Here is a 22,706-nt window from a genome sequence, read left to right as displayed (position 1 = left end):
GCACGGGGCGCGTGCGCAGTGCGCGGGCCCCGGCGGGCGGGCGGAGCCGAGCCCGCGCCGAGCCCAGCCGCGCCGCGCCGCGCCGAGCGGAGGGAGCATTGTGCGGGCGGGCGGACGGACGGACGGACGCCGCGAGCAGCGCCGAGCGCCGTGTTCCCCGCTGAGGCCGCCGCCGCCGTCGTCCACCCCCGCCCCCCCCGTTTCCCTTCCCCCCCCCCCCTTCCCCCCCTCCCTCCGCCCCCGCCAGCAGCATGTCGGGCCGGTCGGTACGGGCCGAGACCCGGAGCCGGGCGAAGGATGATATCAAACGGGTGATGGCGGCCATCGAGAAAGTGCGCAAATGGTGAGCGGGCCGCGCCGCGCCGGGACCCCGCGCCCGCCCCCCTTCACCCTCCCCCCTCACCGCCGCGCCCCCCCCCTCGCCCCCCCCCCCTTTTCCCCTCCGTTCCCCCGCGCCGTCCCCTCACGGGGCCGGGGCTCGCCGGGCGGCCGCGGGGGGCGGGGAGCCGGCGGCACCCAGAAGCCATTTCGCTCCTGCGAGTCACATGAAGGCGGCGGCGGCGTGTGAGGGCGAGAGGCGGCTCCATTGTGCGGCCGAGCCCCTTCCCCACCGACCCCCGCCGCTCCCCGCCGACCCCCCGGCCCGCCGCACCGCGGATCCCGGGCCGGACCGGGCGGCGACGGGGGCGGGCGGGCGGCGGGTCGGGCCGGGCTCCTCCCGCCACCCTCCCCTACAAAGGGCCCCGAGGAGCGGGCCTGGGGAAGCTCCGCCGCCGGGTCTGTGTGGAAATAGTGCTCAAAGAAGTATTTTTTTAAAAAAAAAAACACGTTAAAAATACCCCTGTAAAACGCCCGAGAGTTTATTTTTTATTATCACACACGTATTTATTTATTTTACCTTCCAAGTTCCCAAGGTTTGCGCGTAAGCGCAGCAAACCCGAGCAGGATCGTCTCCCACAAACGCTCCGGCGGTTGTAAATCCCGAGCGGAGCAGGAGAGAGCGCGTAATTGCCGCTGGAATTTGTTTTAAATTATATAATTAAAGGTTGTACCCCTAGTGAAATAATTCCCCTTTGTTAGGCCTTAAACGTGTTTTGGCATTTTCCCGCTTTTGTCTTTTTCTGCTTTTGTTAGGAAAATCAACATGAGGTGTTTAAACAATACAGTAAAACAGTCACTGCAATGTTCTGCACAGTGGGTCCAGGGTTTTTGGACGGGATAAAGAGCAGTGCCAGTGTGACTCGAGAGTGAATCTTTCTTCCAGCAAGTTGACTGACTGTTCAGTTGTCTTTGTGCATGTATCTTAAAATACTTTCTTTAAACATTTGAAATCCAGGGGGAAATCCCTTGGGTTAGTATTAATCTGTATAACTCAGCTGTTTTGAGCCTGGTGAAATAAGGGAACACTTCTATTGCAATCCACAGCTAATGCTTGGCTTTCATTAAAAGAAGAGCGAAATACAGAATTAAACGTGTTCGTTATTAGGGTGAAATGAATTGTTGCGTTTTAAATGGCCTTGAGCACATGAATGGGCCCGTTGGCTTGAGCTGGACAAAGAATCGGGACGTGTGTCCAATAACGCAGGGCACGAGATGGGGATTTCAAAGAATCCAGCCATTGTGCAGGGAGCCCGAGCAGCCCGAGCACCGCATTTCGGTTGGTTTCAGGAACTCTCTTCTACTCGGGTGGTGTTTTTAAGTGCTGTTTGCTGACTGGCGGGCCAGCTTTGAAGGGTCAGAACAATGTATAGCGGTGTGACAGGACTTTTGTTCAAACGGGAGCGTTGTTGGATGTGTGGGACTATTTTGTCTGTAGGTATTTCATTCATGAGCGCGGTGTACTTCCTTTGAATCCTAGTTTGTGGATTTCAGAGAGGAGTAGAGGCAGAAGCTTGGCCATTCAACAAAATTTTTAATTTATTTTTTGGCAAGGGCTCTCTGCCATCATGTCAGTTGCTATGGCTTCCTCTATAAAACAGAAATCTTACCGTGTAAATAGATTTTTTTTTTGTACGTTTTAACCCTCATGAGAGACAACTTGCTTTAAAGGGTTCCTGTACAGAATCATGCAATGTTTCTTTTGATTATTGTCAGAAGTATTCATATGGCTTTTTGTGCGTGCGTCTCACAAGTATTTACATAAACCATTTTTCTTATTTTTAAAGGAAACATAATTTGAAGGTGAATGTCGTGATTCCCCCCACCAACTGCAGTCAAGTACAATGAGAAATTAGCAAAAGAGATTCTGTGTTTTGTGGTCTAAATGTTTTGAGACGACTTGGCTTGTTAAGTTGAACTTTACACGCTAGCAATTCCTGCATCTTCAGAAGAGCCACATAGGCAATTTCCAAGTGTGCAGTTTCATTTGCATAATAGGAGCAATTTGTTGCCATCCACAGCTCTTCTGTGGAAATGCAGCCACTGAAGATTAAAATACTTTGCATCCAACATTTCACAGACAGAGTTTTCTGTGACTTGTGCGCTCGGAGCGCAGCGTGCCGAGGATGAGTAGAGAGGCAGACCGAGATGTAAACTCTGGTGAGCGGACAGTGTCTCTGGTGCGTGCTGCCCTGCGCTTCATCGATCTGTGAAGGTGTGCAGCAGCCTTGCTGTGCAGCGGTACTGAATGCCTGTACTGCCACATCTATGAACGTGCCTATTGGAAAGCAGTTTCCATCAGTGCAGACTTTGTTCCTTAGAAAATTAGTGTTTGTTCTTAGACAGAGAGCCCTTTGATGCAGGTACCCTATCTTCATGTGTGTTTGTAGAGCACCTAGCACTTCTGGTATTACTGGAACTTAGTAGTAAACAGTGAAGTTGTTACATTTTTATCTTGAGATTAATGTAACCATATCTCCTTTGTTTAAACCACTCTCATGAATGAGCATCTATTTTTGAAAACACAAAGCACGTGTCTTACAGGATACATGGTTGTGTTGTATTTGTGTGGGAGAAATGTTAAACTTCCATGGCTAAGAGGGTAGTTCTACTTTTTTTTTTTTAACAGTACTTACAGTTTTTCTTTCAGTCTATTTTAAAAAATCCTCTGGGATAAATTTATCTCAATGAGTTTGAAAGGTACAGGATTGTTTTTTGTCTTTGAAGATTGATGGGTATGGGTAGATTCTAAATGGTTTCTCAAGAAAGAGGCAAAAACTGTCGTGTCCTCAACCAGCACTAGAAAAATACTGGAAACACTCTTGTTTTATAAAAGTCTGATTTATTAAATGAAAGAAAATGCAGACATTTACTAAAAGACAAGTAGTGGGCAGGAGGCAAGCATAAGCAATAGGACGTCTTGGGAGGCAGTGAAATAATTTTCGTGGGTATGTAGCACTGCTGAGCTTTTGGGCAACTGTGCAAACATTTTAAGGATGGAGGTGTGGTGTGGCTGATGGGAATAGGTACCCTGATTTAGAGAATGCACCAGGAATGAGGGAATCTCATTGTGTTGCCTTGTCTTTGAATTGCATTATCTTTGCAGAAGTCCGTTGACCTTTTTCTGACCCATCAAAGCCCTAATCTAGGGATAGTGATAGCACCTTATGAAGAAGAGGTGAACCTGGACAATTGATGAAAGTATTTACGGAAAGCGAAGCGCTAAGTATTTATTACGGCAGGGAATTGGCTGTAGAGCCAGACATGACTTGGGTTGTGGCTTAAAACAAACCATGTTGTGTAAAAGTTGAGGAGCAAAGTCACCACGGGCAGTGTTACCCGGTACCGTTGGTTGGGATTGCTAGCTGTGGCCAGTTAGAGGGGAATTTCTAGACAATGCTGCTGTAGCTTTCTGTTCACTGTCTCCATTCAGACTTGCTGAAATATTTTTGTGTGGTATGTAATGCTCTGAGATTGAGCTTCTGCAGGTTTTGCTGCTCATGCTTCCTTCTTAAAATAGGCTTTTGCTCTGAAAAGTAGTTATAACATAGAACTTCTTAACATGATGTTTTTGGAAAAAAACCATTTGCTACTACTGGATTGCCACCCTAGTTTAGTCTGGCTATATTGGCTGTGTTTGGTTTCCTGCGAAGATTGTCGTTCAGGTAGTGGCAGTTGAAGTAAACGTACCCAGTTTATGTGCAGGGACTGTACTGAAGTACTGGAGTGGCCCGAACATGCTGTTATCATGCTTGAATTACGATATGTTTTTTCTGGCTCATGATTATTTTTTTGAGCCAGGATATGCTGTCTGACTTCAGTGGAAGTTGGGTGTATGTTAAAGGTAGAGTTTTGTCATGCACAAGCCGTGTTTCTACTGTAAGAAAAGGTGCTTGTTGCAACGTGGAACCTAGCAGAACCGGCTTAAAAACATGCTGGCCTGTGTAAGTTAAAGGGGACTCCTAAAATGCACCGTATTTAGATAAACTCAGAGGGAAGGTGTCCTTAACCGTTAGTCTTTGTCCATTCATGCTACATGGTATTTTATTGTATTTGCAGCGTGGTCAAGGAACACCATGTGTGTTTGGGGCTACTTCACATTAGTCACTAGACAAACATCTACATAGCAATGGGCGTGCTCTGAAAAGCAAGCCTACGTTTCAAAAAAATCTTTTTTTGTGCATCTGACAGCACTTTTTGTGTATAATAATGGCATTTTCTTTCCCATTCCCCTTTCTCCTTTGCTTGATCCCACAGGGAGGTCATAATTCTGTGATTTTCACCAAACTCTGTTGCAATGCAAGTGAGTGTGATGTGATAAATTCAGCATTATGACGTCACTTCGTGATCATCAACAGAAGATGGGGTATGTGGGAGCAAATCCTTGTGTAAATACAGATCACTGTGATAAATGATAGTCACGGTAAAAGGCCAAACAAGTGTGAAAGCCTTTTCTTGAATGATAATATATTGGCAGTAAAGGCTTTCTGTTTCTGTGCCATCAAATGTTTCTAGCACTCGTTGCTGCTGCAGAAGCTGCTTTGACACTTTATGTATAAGTGTAATATACACTGTTGTGTTTGCTCACCGGTATATTACTTTTATACATGGAATTTGATATTCATCTTTGGAGCTTTAGTGTTAATATACAAAATATAAATATATTGAAGAGTCTTGGGCTATTCAGAATGGAGAATTGAGTGTATAATTATATAAGTTCTATGATATTAGTATGCCTCAGGCACAAGCACTAAAGAAGTGTTGATACTAATGCTTACCCTGTGTATCCTTGGCTATCCTTTAAATGCTGTGCAGATATGGTTCAGAATTCTAAAATGCTTTAAGATAATTTGAGATAAATGTAAGGGTTTATTTCTGTTGCATTGATTAGTCTCTGAGTTTACTACAACTAAAGTATTTAAGATACTTTTCAGTGTGGAAGATTAAAAGAAAGAGAAATTATTGTATATATTTTAAGTTTTGCCATTTTCCAGTGTTGTTACTCCTGAGTCATTCGTGGAGGAACAGGAGAGGTTTGAAACCAGAAAAAAACATTTTTTTGTAAAGCTGTGGAGTTTGTCAGCTAGACGTGAGCAAGTAAAGTTGATAACTGCCACATTTTTAGCCTGATTAACTCTCAGGTTGATGGTGTTCCATCAAGCACCTTTTCCAATCCACCAGTCAATATAGAGGTCAACCAGTATAGCATAACAGGGGACAGTGCAATAAAAAACATTGCCTAGTGATCGCTTCACAAAGGTGGAATAGAGTTATGGGGGTGGAATTCTGGTCAGGGTCTCAGGATGAATGGGTTCAACGGCAGATCCGTTTTACAGACAGGCAAACAGTTGGAGAAACTAATGAAGGTTTCACAAGAGAATGGGCACAAGAGTTCATTAATTCCTCGTTCCTACTCTGGCATTTGGTCAGCGAGAGTATGTTGTAGTTTGTGCAGCATTTAGCAAACTTATTGTTACGGGCAGCATCAGTAAATTGTCAATTCTAACTAAATGAAAAGGAAAGTCCCTGATCAGCAGGTTGGGATGGTGTCTTTGCACAAAAGATAAAAAGTGGGTGTTCAGAGTAGAAGTGGTTTGGAGGGCCTGTTTTTTTTTTTTTTTGGGGGGTTGGTTGTTTTGATTTTTGGGTTTTGTTTTGAAATGGAAAGGCAGTAAGTATTACAGATAATATTCGAAGCTTTATTTGCAATAAACATCTTAAATCCTGAAGTTATTTTACCCTGTTGATCTTAAATGTCTGAAAATCATTACGTTTCTTTGTTAACAAATTTGTGTCTGTGCTGCCAATGATTTTATTAAGTTTTAGGGGAGGTTGTCTTCTTTTTTCTTATTAATACTTTAATGGTCTTAAACCTTCAATACTGTAAATGCTTACACATGTAAAATATTTGAATAATAGCAGTGTGATGTTGGGTTTTCTTTTTAGCCATAAGTGTTTGCAGGACTGGGATGTTGGTGTACTTCCATCACAAAATATCCTTATTCCCATTGTTGTCTGAATTACTGTGTATTGAATTCAGTAAAAAAATCCCTATAGCTGAGGGTTATCAAAACTTAAAGTGGTACTTAAGAAGCTCAAAAGAATTAAAATGTCAGGGCTAACTTTAATACTAGAAGGAAAAAGTTACTAATATAGGTTTCCTCCTGTGTTCTACAGTCTGTCCAGTGAAGATGCTGTGTGAGGCTGCTTTGAGATGCTAACAGGTATCTTGAACTTTTGGTTTTCCAGTGCAGCATCTCTAAGTAATATTTTGCTGTAGGAAAAGACTAAAGTCTTGATTTTTTAAAAGCATTTATTCACCTTTCCCCACACCCAAAACAAAACCCCAGCTGGTTTTATTTTCATAATTTCAAAGGTTTTCCTAAGTAGAAATAAGTTTAGTTTGTCTTGTATCCTTAAAAAAAAATGAATTATTCATGATCATCTCTTCACAATTAAGTATGCTCTCATTATTGACATGCCCTCATCTCCACTGTCATTTTTATCACATCTAGCAGTAGAGCTCCAAATTAGCGTAAAATTGGGTTTTGACATACTTTAGCCATCTAGTGTACCCAAATGGATGTATCTAAACACATTGAGGAAGAACTGTGCTTCAGGAAGAGTAGTGGGAAAGAAATGAATCTGAAAGTTTTTTACTTTAATTAAAATATCCTTGTGGACAGATCTAAAACATCAAATTGCCATATATAGCATTTTGTTGTTTTTTTTTTAAACAGGAAAGTGTCTCCTCTAAAGGGAAAACAAATAAGATTGGCTTTAGTTGCTAAAACAAATAGTCAGGAGGATGTTTGTGACATTTGTACAATGTGGCTGCTTTTGATTCTGGAAGCCCTTTCTAAAAATGGAGCTATCACATATATATATATTTGGAGTCACATCCAGCTTTTCCCATCCTGCAAAGAACATTTTTTTTTTTTTAAATCTATAACTGGGTCCCAAATCTATTATTTAAATGTGTTTTTTAAAAAGAAAAATGCTTGAGATCTCATGCCAAATTAATTTCAGATGTTCCTGAATATTTAATGGAATTGGTCTTTGTTGTTAACTTTTAATCGATCCATTTGCAGAGCTATATTACAAACCCAGGAACCAGCAGTGGTAATCTGTGACCTGAAAACTGATCACAGAAATGTGATGAAATTTCTCTGGCATTGTGGACCTTCTTTTAATATTCTGATGTAAAGAGCTCAAGGAACGAACCCCTTAACTAAGTGTTCAGCATCCTTTCCATCTCCACACTCTGTGTCTGCGTGACGCCCTCCAGCCAGATTTCCTTCACAATTTGTCAATGTCACGACTTCACGGCTGGCTGGCAGGGGTCTGCACAGAGTGCTGTAGGTTATGCTTTTTCCCTCTGATAGCCTCAGCCTTTCCTTTCCAAGAGAGGTAGGCTCACCAGAGTCTGAATTCTGCATCACGGCACATATTGCTACCAATAAGGCTGTTGGTTCCAAGGCTAGAATTTCTGAGCTGTCTGACAGGAGTGTTGAGTGAACGTTAAATTGCTAGCAGCAAATTTCTACCCAAAACCAAACCTCAGATGGTCAAAATACATTTAGATTTCTAACGCCATTAAACAGTTTCATGACAATCAAAACACACTGGTCTGTCTAAAACCTCTTCTGCTCTCTAGAAACTTAAGTGAAAATCGTAGGCATTAAATCTGCATTTTCAATAGCTGTTCTTCTTAACTGTATCTTTAATCCAGATCTTATTACTGCTACTGCAGTTACTCACCTAGTCAAGTAACAGCCCTGAGAAATCTGGAGGTTAGCAGTGCTCTAACAAGTTTTTGAAATGCAGAGAACAATTTGCACAATGCAGTACTAAAGACGATGTAATAGAGATCATCCTACTTAATAGCCTATTTAAATCCTTGACAACTTACAGTAGTAGATCCCTTTCTTCTGAATCCGAAGTTTAACTTCTCCTGCATTGTAATTTTATAGGGAGAAGAAGTGGGTGACAGTTGGCGACACATCCCTAAGGATTTACAAATGGGTACCAGTAACAGAGCCTAAAGTCGATGATGTAAGTATCCTGCAGATGTCTTGCTTTTTTCAAGTTGTAGACACTCATGTTTAGGGAAAGTCAAAAGAAATATGCTCTCTGTTCTTTGAGCCTTTAAGCTAAGACTGGTGTGGGTCTTGCAAGCATTTGAATAGAAGAGCTGTAGGGAAAATGTTGATCTCTACAGAAAGTGATGGTGATGGTTCAGTGGGTGGCAGTCTTCCCAGAGTCAGCTTGGATCTGTTCTCAGATAACTGTTAAACATTCGGCTTGAAACTGATTTTTGAAACCTTTCTCTAACATAATAATGGGAGGCAGGGAGGGAAGATGAAGACATTGATTACTTTTCCCCTCTTTCTGTCTGATGCTTTAAAGGAAAGTAGCTGGTTTGAAGCTGTGCAGAGAATGTATCCTATCTGTGCATCACTGCTGTTTTGCTCAAAAATAGGTGCAAAACACTGAAGTGAGGGTAGGAAGATCCTGTGGAACTGAGATCACTTGCATTAAGATGTCCAGCCCAAGCAGACATGCTTCTATTGTAATGTGTGTTTTCTCTTGATAAATGTTTCATGTATGCATCATGTTTATGTTCTTAGTGTGCACTGTTCATGTGCCATGATACAAATCATGTGGCATAAAAATAAGTGTAAATATCAAAGTTGATAGGGCTTACAAATTGTTTTTCAAAATGAACATTGCTCTCATTTTATAAATTGAAATACTGTTAAGGGAGGAAACTAATCCATGGTACCACAGTAAATTAAAGATACAATAGAATATTTATCCTAAGCTTGGTACTCCTTCCTTGGGCTATCGTGTGCTTTTACTTTATTTGAAATGTGAGTTAAGACCTATCTGGAAGAAAACTACTGTGTTAATAAATGCGTAAAATGATGGTTTTTCAGACAAGACAGTGTCGTGATCTTGTCTAATTCAAAGTCCAGATTCCAAGACCTATTTTTGATTAGTGTTATTTTAACTGAGTTTGTTTCTTTCTGTACCTTTGGTTGTACCACAGGTTTCCGTGACTGTCAGAGTTGTGGTAAGCCTCTTGTATTCTTCCAAATCTTGAGCAGCATCTCTGTGGAGTAACCCCTTGTGAATTGGGAAACCTTTCCTTGTTTCTGTACCAGAAACTTGTTCATTCTTTCTAGTTGTCAAATGTTTGGTCTTGATTTTGTTATTTATAATACATATGGGGAAAAAAGCTGTGCTATGTGAGGGAGAGGGAGATAATTAGGTTATTTAGGATATTTAGGCTTATGGCTTCTGGAAATGGTTTTCCCGCAGTTAAGGTATGTCTGCGTGATGGGTACCATGGAACTTTGAAACAGAATTTCTAGTGAGTTTCTGATTGAATTTTCAAGATGACTGGTACCTGAAGTCAGATTCTCTGTTAAGAATGGGTTTATATAACGGTCTCTATGTGCAGAGTTTAATCGTATTTTTTTTGAGCTGTCATCTTTAGGTTTAGTCTCCAGATTTGCTGAAATTGGGACACTTGTTCAAGATCAGTTACTTTAGTGTCCTACAGTCACATTCTGTTCAAGTAGAGGCTGTTGCGCAGCGGCAGTTGTTGCAGGCTTGATGCCGTAAGGTTTCTGTCTTTTTGCTCTGGAAGTTCTCACAATTAAAACAAGTGCATATAATTTAAATGAAATAACAGGTAGGGATAATCTTGGCTATTTAGTTTTGTTGTGGACATCCTTTTATATCCGATTTCATCCTGTGAAGGAGCAGACAGTATACTTGCTTTTTATTACAATAAGAGAATGGGATCTTTTTTACTGCTTCATGTTTCAAATGGAAGTTGTCATTGATTTTAGTGAACACAGATTAGATTACTTCCCCCCTGGCCCCCATGTTGTTCCTAAGACACTTTGACATTTCTTTGAACTAGAATTAGCTAGGCTCTTTCCTCCTACTAGTTTCGGAAGGCTGTTGTAGAACTTCACCACTTTGATGGTTAAACTTTTTTTAAAAAAACGCAAACGAATTGCTCGCAGTCGTTTTTCAGTATTTCTCTTATGGCAACAGTGTCCTTTCTATCTTAAAAAAAAAAAAAAAGCTCACAACCAAATCTGGGAAAGATTACGTCCCCTCTGAACTTTCATTTTGCAAAGGTAAAGAAGTCCATGTGCTTTCACCTCTGTTTCACATATTAGGGAGTGAAGTCTGGCTTCTCTGATGTAAAAATACAGTTTAAAAATAAGCCTAATAATCTATTTAAAACAGATGGAAAAGTCCTTCCAGATATCACTTGTTGAATTTCTTCTGCAGTCCTAGACAATATTTGATTATGATTTTGGTTCCTCCCCTCGTTGGAGGACACTGTCTTACCTGAATGGATGGGTTGTTGAGTGTTCTTCCTAGAGTCAGGCTTTTAATTGTCTTCTCAGCAGGCACACAGGATCCTCCAAAAGCAGTGCAGCTGGCTCTTTCTCCTGTGAGACTGATTACGTCACCTCTTAATTGAAAATGCTGCATCCCTTAGCAGACGCAGATTTTCCACGTGATGGATGCCACTGTCTCTTCCTTTGTTTTAATCCTTGCAGTCCATACTGTTTTTTGGTCATGAGCATGTTGTGACCTATTGTTCATGTAGGACTGTCTTGCTTGTGCTCTCTGTTTTAGGCCAATCTGATTTTTCTTAATCCATCTTTTAGTTTTAATGAAGAAACAGCATTAGTTGTAGAGAAGGAGGAGGTCTCTGCAGTGTTGGTCATTGAGAAAGAGGTAAAAAGCTGTCTCTTTAGTGTTAAAATTCTAGATCTGTTATCATTCCTGTTGTGCATGCGTGCATATTGTCTAGGTGTATTCTGCAAAAGGGAGAATGCATTGAGTTTTGTAGCTGTGTGTTGATATGTATAAACCATACAGTGAGCAGAGTTACGAGCTCAGAAATAGGGTATTTCCATTAATCTTAGCCCTGCCTCTGATCAGCAATGTTCTTCCTTTTTCCCAGTGTAGCAGAGATTCTTTTGACCTTGCTTTTGTAGCTCTTTGAACGGAGTACAAAGTTAGCAGCCAGCACCTCCCAAGTTCTCCGACTCAGTTTCCACAAGCCATTTAATCATCGTGCCTCAGATTCCCTGTTTGTAGAATGAGGGGTATTATTGAGGACTTCTGTACTTTTTACAAAAATTGTGCAGTTGTTTGAAGATGAAAAACATGTTTAAGTGCTAACTGTTACTAGAATTTCTGGATAAAACCCCTATATATCCTCGTGTTTTGTGTCATGAAGAATACAATTAGAAAAACAGCCCTGCAGTTATTGGGACTAGGGCGTTATTGATAATGTCAGTTATTATTACAGTGGCTTTATTTCTCACTTGAAATGGAGAGAGATGCTTACAGAAGTAACGAGCGGGAAGGGTTTTACATTGCAACGTGGATTTCTCTTCATGGAGATAGTCTCATTTGTTTGCGGTACCTTTTGTTTTTCAGAAAAATAAGAATAAGAAAAAAGGCAAAGATGAAAAATGTGGCTCTGAAGTGACCACTCCAGAGAACAGCTCCTCTCCAGGGATGATGGACATGCATGGTGAGTGGGAGAAGGTCAGCCCCAATTACCCTGCTATGAAGGTATAAACTGACAGTGTCAGATTCTCCGTTGCTTAGATGTATGGACAGCATGATTAAGTCAAAGTGAAAACAACATCAGATACTCATTTGGGTCTTTGGACTTCTCTTCTGGGGATGTACTAACAGTTGTTTAAATGCCATTTTTATCTGGGCTGTGTGTGGGGAAAAGGTTGTTAGTGGAGCTAAATATGAAAATAAAAATAGAAACATCTGCCGTTCGAAATACTACATGCAGGTGAAGTAGTAACTCTGTTGAGTTTACTGCTTGAAGAACCAAAAGACCCCCAAAGCCTCAGCGGCACCTACTGTAATTTGTGTGGGTTTTGTACTTTTTAACTCTGTAGGTGATTCAGGTCAAAAGAATTCTGTAAGAGCCAAGAAAATGAGCTCTGGTTCTGTGGTCTCTTCCTTCTGCTTCAGCTTGATGAAATCAACTGGTTAAGAAGCATTTTTTTGCTTGCCAGTCAGGCACTATTAGGTCAATTTTTTAAATCCTTTTTTTTTTTTTTTTTTTAAAGTGTGAACTGTTGAGTGTTAACCTGGTGTTTATTACAGAGGAGCTTGCACAGCTCAGCTCTGTTTCCATTTTTTACTTTCTAGGTGTTTGGATAACAATTATGGCTGAGAATGAAGCACTGTTTAGGCTGATAAGAAGGGATCACTTTTTAGTGGGTTGTAAATTCAGTTTTATTTGCATTTGTATTGCCTCCTGGTTGTTTTTTGCAGCGTTCACAGCAAGTATGGTCTTGCAGCTAAACGACTGAGCAGGATTTTCAGATCTGGATTAATTTTTCATCTGCTTCAAACGTCTTAGCTTTTGCCTTGGTCAGATCATTTAATTTTCTTGTCTTGTTTCTCCCATCCATGAAGTGAATATACTACTTGCTTTTTTATCATATATCACTTGTGTTTTTAAGCCATACTGTATAATTTCATGATAAACTTAGTCTGGTCTGGCTTCAAGCTGCTCTGACAAGAGATGGTCCCATCACCAGCTATGTGTTTCTGAACTCCTTTGGATGTAATGATTGTACAGATGCAGAGAGAGGCAGATGGACTTGTATGCTAGTAGTTCAACTAATAAAGTTCTGCTGGGTTAGTTTTCTTCAGGGAGCAGAAGCTTCCCTCTTGGTTACCCGTGGTTGTTAGACTGTCTTAAAGATGACAGGAAGTTGCACCCCGCTGCAATCCATAAAGTATTAGCTGAGATACTTAAACCACTGTCTGGTTGTCACAGGAGTAGGGTACAGGCAGAGTATTTCCTGTTAACTACAGAGACATGGTGTGTACTGCAGAAAGTTACTGTGGTCCAAGTTTTTGGAGGCTAGAGAATATTCTGGACAATCATCACTTGGAAACTATCGATATTGGGACTGGATGTTACATTTTGCCTTGATGGGGTTTTGTTGGGGCTCTTTTTGTTGTGGTGTTTTGTTTTTTTTTAACCATCAGGACACACTTCAAAAACTGTCTGCTCATCTGAACATTGTAGTGATGGGTATTTGTAAATCTGCAGCATGAACACTTAATGAGCTAAACTTAAATGTTATATGAACTACAAAATGAGACTGTTGCTTCAGCTGACCTGTTTTATTCATGTTACAAAATTCTGGTTTCTTTTTGAAGAGCTCTGAGTCTTGGTTTTATTGTGTAATACTAGAGCATTTTTTGTTAAGTTTTCTGGTTTTTAGTTATCTGCTAGAAAACTCCTGTATTACAGCATAGGCTGCAAGACCAAAATTGCAGTGGTGTAGAAAAAAATTAGTCATGATGTTAGTCTAAATGCTTGGACTTGATCCCCAACAAGCTAGACTATATCATCTGTTATGAGGTAATAATACAAGAAAAATATGTTAGAATTAAGATGTGCTTTTTATCTTGTTGAATTAGACTTTCTTGTTTTTAACTCTTTTGTTAACAGATGACAATAGCAACCAGAGTTCAATAGCTGATGCTTCTCCAATAAAACAAGAAAACAGTAGTAATTCAAGTCCAGCACCAGAACAGAACTTGGCAACACAAGCAGACGGCACTGAAGTAAAGTCTGACGAAACTCAGACAGAAGCAAAGGAGCAGCCTGGTTCAGAAGGTAAGCTGAAAAGACCATCTTCAAAGCCAAACAAAAAATGTTATTCTTCAGTGTATCATTTATTTCCTTATCCATTTAAAGAACTGAATAGTAACAGTTTAAAATAAATGGTTTTTGAATTCTCAGCATTTGTATGAAAATGGGCCATAATCTCTCTGGCCTACTGGTGTTCCTTCCATACAACTGGAAAGGTCAGATTGACATCCAGGGTCTTTTCAGAGAGGAAACTAACAAAATACTTGGTTTATTGTTGTCATAATCTCAGTCTTGAAAGAAGAAATAATTAAAAATAATCTTTAAAATGGCTGCTACCATGTAATCATATAAATCCTGGAAAGTACTACTTTTGTAGATCTGTGAATGTTCATTATCTAGTGTGAAAGTAGAGTTGAGATACTTTGAAATTATTTTTTTAATTGTGTAAACTTCAATGTAAGCTTTCTTTTTTCTTAACCCTGCTAGTTATTTATTCAAAAGTTAGCTCTGAATTCTGTCCTAATTATCTGGGATTGTTACAATTATTGTACTGCAGTTGTGCACAGATTAAAAATACATATGGGTCAAGAGATTGTTCTGAACCTCACTCTTTAAATGGTATTTTGGGTAATTGAAACATGCTCTGTATTTATATTCTTGGGAAGATAACTTTCTTCATCCTATTACAACAGATAAAAGATGTCCTTAACACCATTCTAATGGTTTGGTTGCAGAATTCTTCCCATAGCAAAGCAATTAAAGTATGTGCTCCTGATTTAGTTTTTAGCTCAGTAGATCCAGTAACCAATTTAAATTTAGAGCTTTTATCTTGGTAATACCAGAATGGTTAAGTATGTTAGATGTTGCCGTTGTTAATTGGGGTTAAAATTTGACAACTGAATTGTCACCAAATTGAAATAAATCAGAACGCCATATCCTTCAAAGAAAATCTCAACTAGCGTATTTTGTCACAGTAAATGATTTACTCCTAGGTCTGATATTGCCTGAACCTGCTTGTGTGAAGTTGTTACATAGCATACATGCTCCCTGGACTAAATTTAGGTTCAGGGAAAATCATACCAAGTTCTCTGGATTAGTTCCAGAGCCAGTTACTGGGAGAAGTAATGGCAAAACCCCTTGCTATTAATGTGGTTTTTTCCTATTGGTTATATGCCATGTTTAAATATTTGTTAAATAGTTATTTAACTACTGAAGTGTTACAATCAAATAAACCCCTGGAGTTGTGACGTTATGCAACTGAATAGGGTTAATGACCTTGTAAGTCTATCTCATGTTACTACACTGAAATCAGTCAGAGAGGTTCCTTGAAGCTAGGGGACAGTTTGAGTGGTCAGAAATGCCTACTGTGGACTTCTCAAAGAAAACAGATGGATTCAGAACATTTTGCTGTGTAAACAAGGCATTTCAGGCATCGGAATAGCTTGGGACTTGGCAGTTTAAAATACGGATGCCCTTGCCCAAAGGCCAGCAGCAGTAGTGACTGGAAGAGAAAGCCGCAGCGAGCTGGCCGTTGTGGAAGTTGCTCTTAAGCATGTTTTTGTCATGGGGAGATGGGCACATCACAGACTGCTCCCTAGCTCAGGTTGCAGTATATGCTGAGACACACACAACAGAAATTGAAATTCCTTCTGACCCTAGGGACTCGTTTCTTTATCAGTATGAACATGCTTTTCTGGTGAGATATGGAAGGAAGATGATTCTGTCCAAGTTTGCTGAATATGATCTTTGAGACTGCTCATCGCAGGCATCACTTTATCCTGAATTCAGTCAGAGAAACTTTCAGAAATGCTTGTGATGCATTTTATACAGTACACCACAAAAATACCCATTACTTGCGGGTTATGTCACCTTCATTAAGCGAAGTTGTCCAGAAAAAATTTTTGATCTTGCGTTTCTCTTCATCTGGAATAAATTTATATGTTTCTTGGGTCAGGGACCTGGGGAGAGATCACTTCATAAAACAACTCCATGTGTACTTCTGAGAATTCATTCAAGTCAAAAAGGATTTTTAAATGAGGTGAAGGAAAGAATGGGTTCCAGTCCTTCCACTGTTCTTGATGTGGGTACTGAAGGAAATACAACTGACCTTTTACAGCAGAGGAGTTTGGGTTTGTGTGGTGGTTTTTGTTTGTTTGTTTTGTGAATATTTTTTTTTAATTTTTTTTTGGTTGAGTCTGGGCTTCTGGCCATACTGTGTTAAACTTCCAGGGATCTTTAACCTGTAAAGACATTTTAAGTGCCCTTATCCTGTCTTTGAGTGAATGAGTGCTTTAACTTTGAGTCCTCTGTAAGTCTTGCTTTGAGAGAGAGAGAAGGGTTTAAAAAACCAAACAAAACCCAAAAACATTGGAAGCAGGTAAGAGCTTCAACAAGCTGGAAGACTTCTCCACAAGTATGCACCAGAATTAATATCTTAAAAATAGTATGAAGCAAAAAAAAGTGGATTTTAAATATATGGTTGAATTTTGATTCAGATAAGTTTATTCTCTCTCCTTAGCTACATGGGTTTAGGTCCATTAGTTATCACAATTCAGCCCTTTTTGTAGCTGCCTTTTATTTCTGGTTTGAAGCAAGTTTCCTTGCAGTCAGACCCTTTTGCAAAGCTCATGTTGAAACTTGTTTGCTAGTAGTGTTGACATCGTTCTGTTGCGAGGTGTGATGGAGCTTGGCTCCCTCTAGGGACTGATCCCAGCAAGTGTGTGCTGCCGGCAGCGAGAAGGCGAAGGTTCTTCTCCAGAGGCAGCAGCCAGTGGTTTTGGTCCTGGAGTTTGAGCTTTTAATTCATTATATTCATACTGTTATGTATGTTACCATTAATGGTTACACGTGGGTGAAATTTTATGTGTTTGGGATGTTGTTGATGAGAAGACATCCTAAAAGCTCCTGCTGAATGCTTTCATTTGTTTGTTTAAAATTATTTCTTGAACTTTCAGATACCTCTGATGAACAGAATTCACAGTCTTCAATGGAAAATTCCATGAATAGTTCAGAGAAAGCAGAAATTCAGTCCTCTGGAGAAAACGATATAATTACAGAGGCATCTAAAAACTCTCAGGTAACTTTTAAGTGCAAAAGCCCAATTACTTGGAATTTGGAAAAGAGTATTTTTACCAAAAAGAAAGTGTAAGGAGGCCAGTTGTGTATTTAGACTCATTTCCAAAGGTGAGAACAGTAAAGCAGCTTTAGAGTATTAAATGTACATGTATCTGGTTTTGTGGTTAATTTGAGCGGCTTCTTGCATTTCACAACATTTGGACAGTAAGACTAGATAGGTCTGATTTACTTTTCAGTTTTCTGAACCAGTCTGTGTTAGTTTTGTAAGGGAATATCAAAATTTCATGTTAATAAATTGCTTGGACCTAACCTACTTGGACAGACCCCTTTGAGGACCATTCATAAGTACCTTCTATAAAAGTAAAAGCATGTAGCAGTTAGGAAAGTTAATTTTTGTAGAATCAGTGGACGAGATGTTTGGATGTTTACTCACTGGTATAGTGAAAAATTCTGGGTGGGTGGGAGAAGTTATCCTTACAGTTGTCCCCCTCACACCGAGATCCTCAGGCAGAGCACTGCTCAGTCCGTTGGTTTTCCTCGTGGGTGGTTGGCTTGTTTCGGGGCACACCTTGCGCTTTCCAAACTGGCGTGTTCTGTCCTGTAGACATTGCTTTGGCTACAGCAGGGGAAAATTCGTGTGCGCTTGGTGTGGCTTGTGCTAGGTGTGGAGCTGAGGGAAGTCCAGATATAACCATGCATCAAGGCTGTTGCTTGGAATATTCACTGTGGTTTTTAGCCTGGAACTAGAATTTTGCCCTTTGTAGATGAGAAGAAGTGTAAAGATGTTGAGGTAAGATGGAAGTAGAGGAGCAAATGCGCTTGGTCGTGTCATTCTTGCTTCCAGGGATGCTTTGTATTTTACAAATGATGCACCAGGGAATTTGATCATGCTTCTTGTTTATGGTGCCTGAAATTCAGTGCAATGATAACATGGTTGTTTTTCTTTTCCCCCTCATTAAGGACTCTGAAGGAGTGCCACCTTCTAAAAAGATGAAAGTAGAGGCTTCCCAACAAAATGTTGAAGAGATTTAGACTATAGATTTTTCTGGTCAGTTTTTATGTAAGGTACATCAGTGGGCTTAATTATAGAACAACCTTACTTAAGCATCTTCTCTTGGATGAGGACAGAACTCCTAACTTTTCAAGTTACCAAGCAAAAATCCAAGAAAGCCTAACAAAGGTTTAACTTCTCAGACACTGAAAACTTTTTCCTGTGAAACAAACATTGAGAACTTTTAAGTTACTGTCTCTGAAATGGTTGGAGTAAACAACTCAGGAGGGGTCTACGCACTGTTTCTAAAGTCAAAATTACAATTATGTTGCTGCTGTATTTTTTTTTTTTTCATTTCTCTATTTAACATTGTAAGATATTTAAGGATGGTACAGGTCAGGTATTAGCTTTCATGTGAAGTTCATTGTTCTGGCGTGATGTCTGCTTTTGTTTTGTGCCTTGTGTTCTGAAAACAGTGCTAACTTTTAAAAGTTGTTTTGCAACTGTCTCCTTTGCAAAGTGGCCTATGTTTGTATAATGCCATGTAGTAAGGCTTTTTCTTTTTTCTTTTTTCTTTTTTTCTTTTTTGTTCGGGGTTTGTTGTTTTGTTTTTAATTTTTAAATCCCTGGTGCTTAAATTTTTAACAAATACAGATCAGGAAGCCATTTTCACTCTTGGAGTCCAAGGAGAAAAAGGAGCTTGATATTTTATTTTAGCAGCTATAGTGGAGATCTTTTATTGAATGCATGGCATTCGCAACTGTAAATTTGGTCTTCTAAATACTTAACTTCATCAGAAGTTAACATGATCTGTTTACCATTTGTAGTCCAGATCTGAATATATACTATAATACAGCAGTTAAAATACTTACGTATTAGGTCCAGATCTCTGTACTGGGTACAACTTGCTTTACAGAAAAGTTCCACTATGTATATAAATAGGATCAAAGGGATTGATGCACAGTGAATTTATTTTCAATTGGTCTTTTTTGATATCATGTGTTCACTGAACTGGATTTCATTGTACTGTTTCTTTATAAGATGTTTACTTCTATGTTCCAGGTTAATACTGTATTTGGGGTTTCTTTTTTTTCTTTCAGCAAGTCTTGTAAATAAGCCTTGTTGTTTCCATAGTCCCTACATCATTGTTAGAAATGTTCCTTCTTTTCCAATTATGTTGAAGTGTGCTTACGCTAAACTCGACTGAAAGGCACAAAGTATGTGCAACTCCCTTCAAATTGGTGGCACGTAGGAGTGCAGAACCATCTGCATCAGGTCACGGGGCCTGATCTTACAGTGGGCTTTGTACTTCCAGGGTGAGCTCCCAGTTATAAATACCCGGTGTCGGTGGGAACCGCTTGTTTCTCACTTCAGCACACACACGCGCGTACGTCCGTACGCACATACGTATTGCTGGATCAGGCCCTTGGTCTGTCTTCACTTTGTGTGGGAGATGGAACTTGTAATTTAAAAGATGATCTCACAGCTATGAAAATGGTTGCATATAGTTTGTAAGCTAAGAACTGTAAATACTTTTTTAAATGAAAAAAAAAAATTGCTTCCAGTTGATACATTTTTCATAATTAACTCTTCATTAAGCTTATTTATTTCTGAATTCTCCAATAGTGAAAATGGCTTGCACTTAGACTACTGCGTTGCGTTTGCAATTACCACTTTATTAAGAAATACAATGGGGAAGTGGGGGGAGGGAATAAAGGGAGGGAGGAGTGGGGAGCCAATACTGACCTTCCATAAGATGTTTGTAGGATTGAACTCCAAATAACATATGACATTCAGTTTCGGAACTTTTCCTTTATGTTGGAATAAAACTTTTTGGATTTTAACTGAATAAAATTTGATTGCAAATCATTCATGAAAACAGTGTGCTCCCTAATAAGTTTTTGGGATTTCTGGTCTGATCATGAAGTCCATTAACATTCTGAAAATAGGAAATGAGGAGCCAAAAAACTATATTTGCACAATATATGCAATGAAACGGTAGAATTCTCTCTTGAATTGTGTGTATGCCTAAAATGTGGATAACTGGTCAATGACGATTGATTTGTATGTATATTACATTCAGATTTAAGTGATATTTTGTGAGAAGTTCTATTGATATATTAAATGGGCAAATCTAGAAAGATTCAAACAAAAATATTTTTGATTTACTAACTTTCTGTTGTTTTTAATGCTAAAACAAAACAAATCTGATGCCACCTCTGACAAGTAGTCATGTTTACTAATCCCTATCTTCAGGTGCATCGCAGCAAGTTTTTAATTTTGTAGACTTTCCAAGGGAGTAAATAGACTTTTCATTTAGAAACTAATTCCTGTACTTTAGGAAGAAATAAAATATATAAATAGCACTAAAAATACCTCAAATTTTTCATTAGATAGAAGCATTTATTGGCATTATTGACATCAACAGGTTTAATTATAAACTTCCTTTTCTCTCCTGTGGCTTCTGCTCAGAACTGTTCATTGTTCTGTGGCTTACAAGACAAGGCATCATAACCATATTCCTAGAGGCTTTATTTCGAAAGTAGTAATGCTTTATTTACAGCTTATACAGAATACATTCAGAACTTTTTTTTAAAACCAGAGATTCTAGTGACAACAGACAACTGAACAAGCAGATAGATTTGGGTTCCTTAGACCTGTTATTGTCAGTCTCTAAGGGAAGAGACTTTGACATTATCTGGTATGAAGAAATCCAAAATAGTGTATAAGACTGTTATTAGTCTTTTTTTGAAGTGCCTGATAACATTTATGGGCCAACGGATGTGATTAAACACATTTTAATGCCAGAAAGTACAGATGGGACCAAACCAGAACATCGAATTCAAATCGACCTGAGGTTTGAAACCAGATCTAAATCCAGCTTTTTTTGGCTTGGACCTATCTCTACCAGAAACTTGTTTTATGAACTCACTGTAAAAGGGTTTATTGAAAGCATTCAGACGTGGAGCAGAAGGAGAGATGTAATTTTCTTCAAGATGACTGAAAGTTCTCATACAGCTAATGTTTTAGAAATAGTGCAAATATCAAGAAGTGCTTCCTTGCTACAATGCTGAATGTTGGAGCTTCAGTTATAAATAAATACAAAAAAAAAAAAAGAAAAAAAACGAAAAAAAAAAACCTAGAAGCAAGCAAGTAAATTAGCTGAGTTTGTGGAACATGTGGGAAGGCCTTCCGAATAAGCGATTTACTCAGCCAAACATTTTATAGCAGAACTATTCCTTGGAATTTTTATGCTTGGGAAAGTAGTTGTTAAACATTCCAAAAAGTGCTGGCACTTACAAAACAACAAAAAATAATCAACAAGGCAGTATAAAATATTGGTTTTGGGTGGCTATCTTCATACATAAACATTGTCATGTTTTGGAATGTTCTTTATATCTAAGGGCCTGTTAGAAGGTGTAAAGAATTTTGTTTTCTTCAATACCTAATCGTTTTCCATCTTATGATTTGTGTGTGTGTGTGTTGTACAGCAGTATAATTTTTCACTTATTTATTCCATCGGTAGTTATGGTTTGTACAATGTACAATGGTTTCATTTCAAAAATAAAATAAAAAATCACAACATGAATGCTGTGTGAATAATTTTTATCAAGAAACTTACTCTCGGTTTGTTTTTTAAATTTACAATAAATTTCTGTTTTTATAAATGGTATTTTTAAACGCGCATTCTATGGTGTTGTCTCATTTGGGAACGTGTGAAATGATTCACCTCTGAGTGGACCAAACGTGTCTTGATATTGTAGCAGGACACGGAGCAGGGCGGGGGCAGTTTGTTGTTGTAACAATAACAAACAAATAGATATGGGCAATGTAATTACAGCAGCCTGCCGAGTAACTTGGTAATTTAAGGCGCTTACTGTTGGCTTGGTACTTGGCTAATGTGTTGTGGTAACTTAAATTGGAGGGAGGAGGGCATAGTGTGGAAACATGCTTCAGTTTGGAAACGTGCTCGAGTCTGATGCTAGCAAGGGTAAAGCTCCTTAAGACTTTTTGGAAAGATTCTTTACATTCGAGATGGATATAAAGTGTCCAGCTTATTTTTAGTGTTCTGTGTGCTCTGTCCCAAAGTAGCCTGCAGTTTCACAGACAGCTGAACTGGTCTGTTGGCTCACAGATACCCGAAGGGCGAGTCAGAGCCAGCTTGCCTGCTCCCAGCTTGGTTTTGTTGCCTCCCTTGCGTTTATGGGGGTGCTCATAGCATTCTCTCATCAACCATTTAAATTTGCTAACCCGGGAAAAAAAACTACCCATTTTTAGTTAGGTTTGTTTATTCTTCTCTGGATTAGAGAATTAAATCAGCAGAATTATATAAGGGAATTACATACGGGGTAGGACTGGAGAGAGAGAATAGAACAGAGGTAGAAACGAGGATGTAATTCAAGACGAGTCCGAGAAGGAAAAGCCCCTGAGCAGGTAAGGCTTGTGCCAGTGAAGGAGCGAGCCACAGCCTAGCCTAGCAGCAGGGTACGGAGCTGGAGGTTGGCCCTGTGGTTTGCCTGGGAGCAGGACGGGCAGAGGAGCCAGCGGAGCGGTAACGGGATGGCTGGACTCCCAGCG

The 22,706-nt window shown here is 39.6% G+C and overlaps 1 protein-coding gene across 2 annotated transcripts; it reads left to right on the top strand.

Moving 5' to 3' along the window:
* The first annotated feature begins 70 nt into the window (after positions 1-70).
* Positions 71-21,717, top strand: BCL7A (BAF chromatin remodeling complex subunit BCL7A). 2 transcript variants are annotated; one of them, XM_074844079.1, is made up of 7 exons: positions 254-343; positions 4,636-4,744; positions 8,352-8,433; positions 11,860-11,956; positions 13,919-14,086; positions 17,017-17,138; positions 18,098-21,717. In XM_074844079.1, exons 2-7 carry the CDS (start codon positions 4,710-4,712, stop codon positions 18,167-18,169), a joined length of 576 nt encoding a protein of 191 aa, XP_074700180.1. In that variant the 5' UTR covers positions 254-343; positions 4,636-4,709; the 3' UTR covers positions 18,170-21,717. The 2 variants fall into 2 exon arrangements, with proteins under 2 accessions (XP_074700179.1, XP_074700180.1); XM_074844078.1 differs by lacking the exon at positions 4,636-4,744 and having other exon boundaries at positions 71-343.
* Positions 21,718-22,706: the final 989 nt, after the last annotated feature.

This window comes from Strix aluco, chromosome 18, assembly GCF_031877795.1.
Source record: "Strix aluco isolate bStrAlu1 chromosome 18, bStrAlu1.hap1, whole genome shotgun sequence".
NCBI lineage: Eukaryota > Metazoa > Chordata > Aves > Strigiformes > Strigidae > Strix > Strix aluco.
The sequence above is the reverse complement of the archived record's forward strand: the minus strand, read 5'-3'. Positions and strand labels throughout refer to the sequence as shown.